This window comes from Sorex fumeus, unplaced genomic scaffold (genome assembly GCF_029834395.1).
Source record: "Sorex fumeus unplaced genomic scaffold, SorFum_2.1 ptg000003l, whole genome shotgun sequence".
Taxonomy (NCBI): Eukaryota; Metazoa; Chordata; class Mammalia; order Eulipotyphla; family Soricidae; genus Sorex; species Sorex fumeus.
This window is the reverse complement of record NW_026606060.1, coordinates 16,108,923-16,119,459: the sequence shown is the minus strand read 5'-3', so window position 1 is coordinate 16,119,459 and position 10,537 is coordinate 16,108,923. Positions and strand designations below refer to the sequence as shown.

The following is a 10,537-nucleotide window of genomic DNA, read 5'->3' as shown; positions in this document are numbered from 1 at the left end:
CTCTCTCCCCTCATATTTCTCTAAATAAAGCGATTTTTACCCAAAAATAGTTTTTCATTTTAAAAAACTTGGTAAAACTTACTTGGATAAGTAACAAATTTCAAGGGTATAATGCTGTGTTCCACCACAACATTTTCAATATTTTTTTCTACAATTCACAGGGACATTCCTGTCTATATTGATTAATTTTGTTTGGAAATTTTGTTTCTGTAATTAAAGTATACAAATGATAATATGAGACTAATACCCATAAGCAGTAAAAATGAGGATTGTTAGGAACTGGTCCATGGTTGTAAATTTGGTTGGTAGTAGCAGAGGGTAGTTATGACAATGGTAGTTGGAAAGGAACATTCTGGATAAGAAATAAGTACTGAAAAGAGGTAAAGTGATATGCATGATAATCTTTCATTATAAACCATAGTGCCCAAATAACTGAATAATGCACAAAAGGAAAGAAAGAGAGAGAGAGAGAGAGAGAGAGAGAGAGAAAGGTGTCTGTCATAGTAGTAGAAAGGAAACTGGGGAAACTGATGATGGGAAATGTATGCTGGTGGAGAGATGGGTGTTGGAACATTGTATGACTGAACCCCAAACATGACTTTGTAAACTGTGTTTCTTAAGGTGATTCAATTAAAAAATTCAATAAACAGACCATAAGTAACATTTTGGGGTATCAGTCAATAAATGAAAACTCTCAAAAATACTACATCTATATGTTTTCAAATTTCATACATTTTATTAGTCTGCTATTCTTTCTTACATAGTATGGTGATTAATTTTTGTGGGATAACTTTATTGAGATAAGAATTGTCCAAATAGTAGTAAAAGACTGTTTCTGGGTATTTCTGGGAAAATGAACTAGAAGATTAGAAGTTAATTGAGATGAAGTTAAAAACAAAACAAAACAAAACAAAACAGTTCTTACTAATGAGGGCAAACATCATGACCCAATGTGTTGAGAGACTGAATATATTTAAAAACAAGGGACAGAAAAATTTGTTCTTCCTACCTAGTTTGTAATATCTTTATCACCACTGAACACAGGCGATCCTGGATCTTAGGCTTTCAGATTCAGACAAGATATTTCAAATTGGTCCTTTATTCCCAGTCCATTCATTTAGACTAACTGATGTCATTGTTTTTCTTGCATCTTCAACTGGACAATAAAAAAAAATCAGATTTTTATTATCCTTCATAACAAAAATACCATTACCTATACCCAGTGTTTCACATATATCTAAATACATATGACTTGATCACTTGACATCCAGTTACTCATAGATTGCTTAGGCGGGCACCAGTAACATCTCCAATCGTCCCTGTCGCATGCTAGTGTACCCTAATGGTCTCTGCTCTCATCAGGAACATGAAGAGCCACAAACCGTTCATTCAGGGTCTTGACAAAGAAGTCTAACCAACTCCTATATGGCCTACCACGTGTCCACCCTTTACAGGTCCTATGAATCCAGTCAGTAATGGCTCTAGTCTAGCATTTCTTTTCAAATTTCATTATGTGTCCAATCCATGTGATTTTGACTACATGACAAACAAGACAGCGTCCCTGATTCTTTATCGTCGATAGAGGTCGGAACTGTGGATTCCTTCTCTCACTTGAGTGAAGCATGATTCTCCAAGATTAGGTCTTTCAATTCTTCTTTGGGACACCCGAATAGCGTTCTCATCCTGTTTTCATAGGGTCGGGGTCTCTGAGGCATATGTTAGTGCAGGAATAACTGTGGAGTCAAAGAGATGTGCCCGGAGCTGGAGGTTTTTCTTTCTCTTAGCTATTTTTTTGATGTTCTTGAAGGCATTCCAAGCTGCTTTCTTCCTCCTGCATAGCTCAGGTGCCAGGTTGTTCATCTTGTTGAGTTCTCAACCTAGGTACACATAACTGCTGTATTCAGACATGTTAATTCAATTGAGAGCAAATGAATTGTCAGAAATTAGTCTGTTTATGATGAACATTGTCTTAGTAAGATTCAGATGCAGAATGACCTTTGCAAACTCACGGTCAAAGTCAGACAGCATTTGTGCTACTTGGCTACGGTTTGATATTATTAGAATGATGTCATCAGTGAAGCGGAGGTGGTGTAGTTGCTGACTGTCTATCGTCATTCTCATTCCTTCCCATTCCAGTCATCACATGACATTCTTGAGGGTGACACTGAAGATTTTCAGTGAAATGGTATCGCCCTGCTGAACTCCTCTCTTGTCATCAATGATCATTTCCTTGTAGAATGGTGAAATCATGGTAGTGAATCCATAATACAGCTCGAGGAGGATCCTGATGTATTGAGTTTGAATGCCCTGTTTGGCTAGGGCTTTGATGACCACTTCAGTCTCAACAGAATCAAAGGCCTTCTTTATACTTTAGACAGAGCAGCATCTTGAACTCTCACGAAACCTCATTGAGCTTGGTCAACCAGTGGATATGGGTGATAGTGCTGAATTTTTTTCTGAACTCGGCTTGCTCACACGGTTGTCCTTAATCTACTGTTCTGCCAATCCTATTCAGGATTACTCAAGAGAACAGCTTGTATATGACTGACAACAGGCAAATTGGGCTATAGTTACCTATATCGTCGATTTCTCCCTTCCTGTACAGCAGAACAGTCCTGCTGGTTTTACATTGGGATGGAACCTTGCATTCAGACAGATAGCATGTGAAGAGCCAGGACAGTATATTGACGAATACTGGTGGTAGATTCTTCAGGTGTTCAGGTCTGACCTTGTCTTGGCCAGATGTTGTTTGCTTCTTTACAGACAAAATTTTGGAAGGGAGAATGTTGGGAATGACATATCCGCCCTGTGGAATTTGGTATGTGGGCAGGTGGACACAGCTATCAAAGAGATTCAAGTAGAAGTCATGAATAATCTTCTCTATCGTCCTTCAGGAAGATGTGATAGATCAAACAGGACATCAGAGGGCAGTCATCTTGGTGTTGTAGTTGGCAAAGGACAGGTGGACATTGTGAATTCTTTTCCCGGCTTCTGCCACATCGACCAGCACTGCTGCTCTTCTCTCTTTGAGGTCTTCCTTTGTTGCTTCTCTGCATAGCTTTTCAAGCTCAGATGTTAGCTTGTGATTGCCTGAGGCTTGCCCCAAGCCACATTGGCTAATGCGCATGAGATTTTCGGGAAGACAGGTGCCTGTTTGTGGCTTTCTCTCTCTCTAGGAGTTCCCCACACAATCTTCGATGTACTGATCCAGTTGATCGTATTCCTCGCCATTGTCATCAACAACAGCATCTTCCCATGTTGCTGCAGTAATGCCAAAGAGCTCCCAGTTGGTGGTTGTTCTGGGAGTTCTCTTCTTTTTTTTTTATATATATATAATTTTTATTAGTGAAACACCATGAGGTACAGTTGTAGATTTACAAATTTTTGTGCTTGGATTTCAATTATACAATGATCAAATACCATCCCTCCACCAGTGCCATTTTCAAAAACCATGGGTCCCAGTATCCCTCCCACTCCCCATCAGCCCCCTCCCACCCTGCCTCTATGGTAAGGCATTCCTTTTGTTCTCTCTCTCCTTTTGGGTGTTGTGGTTTGCAAATGAGACATTGAGTGGCAGTCATGTTTGGTCTATAGTCTACTTTCAGCATGCCTTTTCCATCTTGGGAGGATCCTCCCAACACCCTTTATCTGGTGCTCCTTTCTCTATCTGAGCTCCCTTTTTCCCTAGCATGTGTGGCTAGCCTTCAAGTCATGGAGCAAACCTCCTAGTACTAATCTCGGCCACTCTTGGGTGTTAGTCTCCTATTTTGGTACTTTATGTTCCCCAGATGAATGCCATCTTTCTGTGTCTATGCCTCTCTTTCTGACTCATTTCGCTTAGCATGATACTTTCCGTGTAGTACCACTTGTATGTAAATTTCATGACTTCATCTTTTCTAACAGCTACATAGTACTCCATTGTGTAGATGTACCAAAGTTTCTTTAACCAGTCATCTGTTCTTGGGCACTCAGGTTTTTTCCAGATTATGGCTATTGTAAAGAGTGCTGCAATGAACAATCAAGTTCAGATGTCACTTAGACTATACATTTTTGCCTCTCTGGGATATATTCCCAGGAGTGGTATTGCTGGGTCAAATGGGAGCTCAATTTCTAATTTTTTGAGAATCGTCCATACTGTTTTCCAAAAGGGCTGAACCAGTCGGCATTCCCACCAGCAGTGAAGGAGTGTCACTTTCTCACCACATCCACACCAGCACAGGTTGCTTTTGTTCTTTTGGATGTGGACCAGTCTCTGTGGTGTGAAATGATATCTCATTGTGGTTTTGATCTGCATCTCCCTGATGATTAATGATGTGGAGCATTTTCTCATGTGCCTTTTAGCCATTCAGATTTCTTCTTTGGGAAAGTTTCTGTTCATTTCATCGCCCCATTTTTGATGGGGTTGGATGTTTTCTTCTTGTGGAGTTCAACCAGTAATTTGTATATCCTTGATATCAACCCCTTGTCAAATGTGTATTTGGAATTCTCTTCTTAAACTTTGCAGCCCTTTCTCCCCAATCTATTAAGTAGAATTTTGCTCAAAGGAGACGGTGTTCCAATCCCATTTGGAATTTTGGGATAACAGTAATATCGGTCAGGCAAAACCATCAATTGAATAGAATGTAGTCAATTTCATTGTGGAACCATCCAGCAGGAGACTCCCATGTCCAATGTTTATATTTAGCCTTCTGGAACTGTGAGTTACCATGGATGGTCTTTGTCAACATAATGAACCCAGAGAGTCTCTCATGATGCTCATTCCATTCTAGGCCATGTGTCCCGATGTGGAGTTCTTCGGGTGAACTTCCTGGTCCTATCTTGGCATTCAAATCACTGGCACAGCAAAGTCTGGCAAGCTATCTGTTGTGTATTTGGTATGCCAAAAACACTAACAATAATGGGCCTCATTCACCTGACCCTCAATGTGACCCCAATATGGCAGCATTAAGAAGGGTGCGCAAGGAGAGGCTCATACATTCTCAGGTCCAAACAAGTCTGTCAAAACAAAGGACTAAAATTATTGTCTGTACTTTCAACACACATACACTGGAATCGGAAGCATCCATCGAAGACCTGATGGTGCAAGGTCAGAACATCAAGTACAAGGTCATTTGTTTGATCGAAATGAGAAAGTATCAACCACATGAAGCCACTTTTAACACTGGAGAAGAAATATTCCTCAGAACATACAACAATAGAGGCGTTGGTGCAGGCAGTATCCTGTCAACACAAACTTGGCCATGCACATTGATTCATTCAAATGCCTTCAAATACATCAATATAACAACTTACATGGAGGAAAGTCTTCATTTTTAGCAACTAAAAATAAGCATTTAGAAATACACACATTTTTCAAAAAAGTTCTATCACAGTTCAAAACATCTGGAAATGAATACAGTTTTCATACAAACATCAAAGCTTCAGAACGATTCACTTTTTGACTCTTAAAAATTGTATTTAGACCTTTTTCAGAATTTTTTAGAAGCTATTCTTTGGTATTGTGAATATGACTATGGCACTGTAAGTGATGGATATATAGAACAAAAGAAACAAAAAATACAAACCACGATCTATGACCTGAAAATCCTCTGCTAAGTTTGACTATTGAAATAAGAAGTAAAGTAAAGTAAGTAAAGGCCCTCCCGTTGATCATTGATTTGCTCGAGCGGGCCCAATAACGTTTTCCATTGGAGACTTTGTTGTTACTGTGTTTGGCATATCAAATACGTCACGGGGAGCTTGCCAGGCTCTGCCGTGCGGGCGAGATACTCTCGGTAGCTTGCTGGGCTATTCCAGAGGGGCGGAGGAATCGAACTCGGGTCGGCCATGTTGGCTGCATGCAAGGCAAACGCCCTACCGCTGTGCTATTCTGTTGAAGGAAAATAACAAGCATTAGTTCCAGAACTCTCTCAGAATTCTACCTATAAAATTTAAATTCAGAATCAGAATTGTTTTTACCTAGAAGTGGGACTGCTAGACCCTACTGTTGGTTGTAAACCAGTATTCCCCCGCCCCCCACCCAACTCCATTGTACCTGATAATTCATCACTACGCTGAGATTGTCCATGATCAGTAGCTTCCAGACCATCATTACCCAGCTAGACACCAGTTGTGACAGACCAAAAATAAGTCTCCATACTGCTGAATGCTTCTTTTTGGACAAAATCAGATTCCAAGCGAGAATTTCTGACTTACTTTTAAAGAAAATACCAAATAATATTTTGAAAGGTATCTTTTTTACTTTTTTGACATTCTGTCTTACTTTATGAGAAAATACCAAATTACTTTTGAGATGCATTGTTTTTTACTTCTCTGTCAACATTATACTTAAAGTTGACATTTAGGGAATGCTTATATTCTTTAATAGTATTGAAAGACTTCTTAATTCTAGCCATTTATAAGGTATGCACACACACAATGTTGCCAGGGTTTTAATTTATATTATTTGGTTTTGAATAAGATTAGGTATCATATTAAAATTCTATTTCTTCTTTTGAATTATCTTCAAATATAAGATGACTATAAATTTGAAGTTTCAAAATTATGGAAATCCTGTGCAAATTTAGTAGTTAATGTTAAATATACTGTTAATTTTATATTTTAGTATAACTATTGTAATAAAATCTATACATCCTAATAAATAATTCTTTTTTTTTATTCTTTTTGGGTCACACCCAGACGATGCTCAGGGGTTACTCCTGGCTCTGCACTCAGGAATCACTCCTGGTGGTGTGTAGGGCACCATAAGGGATGCTGGGAATTGAACCCGGGTCAGTTGTGTGCAAGACAAATGCCCTACCTGCTGTGCTATTGCTCCAGCCCCCAACAAATAATTCTTATTTTAACATATTTACCCATACAAGTTCTGTGTACATACATGCAATTTATTTTGTATGAAATTATGAAGTATATGTTTTTGTATATAATTATATCACCACAAAATCTAAATTGTCTTTTTATAACTATTTTAATATATAATATATTTTGTATATATATTTAAATTAAAGTATTATTTGAATTATCTTGCAATTTAAGTTAATTACAAAGATTATGAGCACATAAATATGTGTATTTGTGTGTTTTTTAGTGAAAAGTAATTTTCAGTATTCCAAAAATTCAATTGCCCATGAATACAATTGAGTGTTAAAATAGTATTTATAAGTGTGAATTTTATAAAATAAACTGCCAAATTTCTTTTTTTCAAGAATGCTACTACCATTTAACATTCCCATTAGAAATGTAGAAGTGACCTATTCTTTTACATTCTTACAAGCATTGAGGGTTGTGTTTTTTCCAATTTTAACAACTCTGATGAATGGACTGTCCTCCTGTTGTTCAACAATTTGCTCGAGCATGCCAAGTAATGTCTCCATCGTGAGATTTGTTGTTACTGTGTTTGGCATATCAAATACATCACGGGTAGCTTGCCAGGCTTCGCAGTGCGGGCAAAATACTCTTGGTAGCTTGCTGGGCTCTCCAAGAGGGGCTGAGGAATCGAACTCACGTCGGCCTTGTGGCCCTCGTGCAAGGCAAACACCCTACCCGCTGTGCTATCGCTACAGCACTAACTCTCATGAACATGTATTGATAATTCATTAGGACTTTAATATATTTCACTGTTAGCTATTGGCATTAAAATTATGTACATCTTTTCATGTACATATTTTCCACCTGTACATCCTCTTTGTTTCAATGTCTTAACCCATTCTTATTGCATTGCTTGGTCTTTTCCCCTTAAGTTTAGATAAATCTGTGTTGTATTAGTCTGAATTACCTAAACAAAATAATAGGTAATAATAAATCAATAGAAATAATAAGCAACTGATTCACATTGTTATGAAGGCTGAAAAATCCTATAATCAGTCTCTTTAGCCTAAGAGCATGAGCAGCCATGCTGCAAAACACTCAAAACCTTGGAGCTCTGATTTTATATAGTTATGATATCTATCTAAAGTGGTGGACTGGAGTGATAGCAAGGCAGGTAGGGCGTTTGCCTTACACACAGCCGACCCAGATTCAATTTCTCCATCCCTCTTGGAGAGCCCGTCGAGCTACCAAGAGTAGCCCGCCCACACAGCAGAGCATAGCAAGCTCTCTGTGGCGTATTTGATATGCCAAAAAAAGAAGCAACAAGTCCCACAATGGAGACAATACTGGTGCCTGCTCGAGTAAATCGATGAACAAGGGAATGACGGTGCTGCAGTGCTACATCTAAAATGATAGATACTTCAGCTGTAGCAGATCAAATATGTTTTTGTTCCACTCAGCCCCCCCCCCACACACACACACTCACACACTCACATACACACAAACACTATAATGGACTATATTTAAATGTTGTTTCTTTTAAAATAGTTTGAATCACACTGAAATATTTAAAAGCTGTCTAGCTGTTTTTAAGCTAGGCAAATTCACTACAAATTTAGACAACACTTTCATGTATTACATGTGATAATTGTTAGATGAATGGTGCAAAAATATTTTCTAATATCATAGATTGTATGCACATCCTCTTTCATAGATCAGGATTTAATTTTTAATACTTTATTTGGGTTACTGTCAGATGTATATGAATTGCTGTGACAAGTTAATGCAAAACTGTTTTCTTAGAACAATAAAAACTTATACTCTCCCAGATTTATAATAGTGCTAGTCCAAAATTAAGGTTAGACAGAGTTACCTATCTCTATAGATTGGAGTGAGGACTAAATTCTCCCCTCTTCCAGAAATTGGTTTCGGATTTTCCCCTGTTCATAAGTTTAATCTTGCCTTTCACCTTCATCTGGACTTTGACATCTTTCTAGTTTCTCTTTTGTCTATCTTTGTATCACTTTTATTTATTTATTTTGAATAAAAAAAATTTATTCACTTAGAAGCATTCAGAATGTCAAGAAAACAGCCGCAACTTTTTTCATTTTCTTTTTTAATTACAGAGTGGTATTCAGTTAACAGAACAATTCTTTCATATAAGCTGTATCAGAGATAACTGAAAATGAAAAAAACTACCATCCCTATATTTAACTAATTTCTGCTGTGCACCAACAAGAAAATGCCTTAAATGTCCATGCTAATTTACAACCCCCACACTGTGCCAGGCAAGGTTAGTGGCTATTGAAAATACCATCGGGACAGGGCTATCTAAAGACACATTCAATAGTGTACTAACTATACAAAACAAAAGACACTGTACAGTTTAAAAACAAATCTTACACAGCCTTACATTTCAATTTTTTTTCTTTAAAAGGAGTGAGTTGTGTGCATGGGGGTTACATGCTTTATATACAAGAAAAAATAACTGCTAGAACTGACTTATTCATCATCATCATCTTCTTCATCTTCGTCTTCTTCATCCTCCTCTTCTTTCTCATCCTCTTCATCTTCTTCATCTTCCTCCTCTTCCTTCTTTTTCTTGCTCTTTTCGGTTTTAACAACTCCCTTCTTGGCCACATCAGGCTTTCCTTTAGCTCAGTATGCAGCAATATTCTTTTTTTATTTCTCCTTCAGCTAGGCAGCCTTCTTTTCACAAGGCTGCTTATCCTCTGCAACAGTGTTGTTCCACATCTCTCCCAGTTTCTTTGCAACATCACCAATAGACAGGCCAGAATACTCTCCTTTGACTTTTGGATGATACTCAGAATAAAACAAGAAAAAGGACGAAGGAGGCTTCTTGGGTGCATTGGGATCTTTGAACTTCTTTTTTGTTTCCCCTTTAGGAGGGATATAAGTTTTCGTTTCTCTTTCATAATGGGCCTTGTCAGCCTTTGCCATGTCTTCAAATTTTCCTTTCTCATTAGCAGACATAGTCTTCCACCTCTCTGAACACTTCTTAGAAAACTCTGAAAAGCTGATGGAGGCATCTGGGTGCTTATTCTTGTGCTCCTCCTGGCAAACAAAGGATGCATATAACATTTTGCCTCTTGGCTTCTTAGGACCTCCTTTGCCTATGTTTACTTATTTTCCTCAGTGAGGCACAGAGTCGCCCAGCCCCTGTCTGGCTCTCACTTGCCCTGGTGCTCTCTCTATGGAGCTCAATGTACTGCAATCTCTTTTGTTCACTTTTAATTTTTATTGGGTTTGAGACCTACTTTCACAATTCAGGATACTTTTGTTTCAGTTTCCTTAATCTCTTTACAGCTGCATAAACTTTCCAGATAAATTCCTCTTGCATAATCTGTGACTGTGACCTCATCCTTAGCAGAAATAACATTTAAAAAAATGAAGCTTACTTAGTCAATTTTTTTCCTTTTTTTTAATTGAATCACATGAGATACAGTTACAAACCTTTCATGTTTGGGTTTCAGTCATAGAATGGTCACCCATCCCTCCACCAGTGCACATTTTCCGCCAACAATGTCCCATCAATGTCCCCAGTATTTCCTCCTCATCCCATACCACTTCCCCCTGCCTCTATGGCAATTTCCCCCATACTCTCTCTTTTCTTTAGGTATTATGGTGTGCAATACAGATACTGAGAGAGTATCACGTTTGGTCCTTTATCTACTTTCAGCACACTTCTCCCATCCTGAACTATCCCTTC

General features: G+C 38.2%; 1 protein-coding gene across 1 annotated transcript; it reads right to left on the bottom strand.

Annotated features, from left to right (window-relative positions):
- Positions 1-9,106: 9,106 nt before the first annotated feature.
- LOC130027105 (high mobility group protein B1-like) lies at positions 9,107-9,909 on the bottom strand. Its single transcript, XM_056117763.1, has one exon. It carries the CDS (start codon positions 9,907-9,909, stop codon positions 9,505-9,507), a length of 405 nt encoding a protein of 134 aa, XP_055973738.1. The 3' UTR covers positions 9,107-9,504.
- Positions 9,910-10,537: the final 628 nt, after the last annotated feature.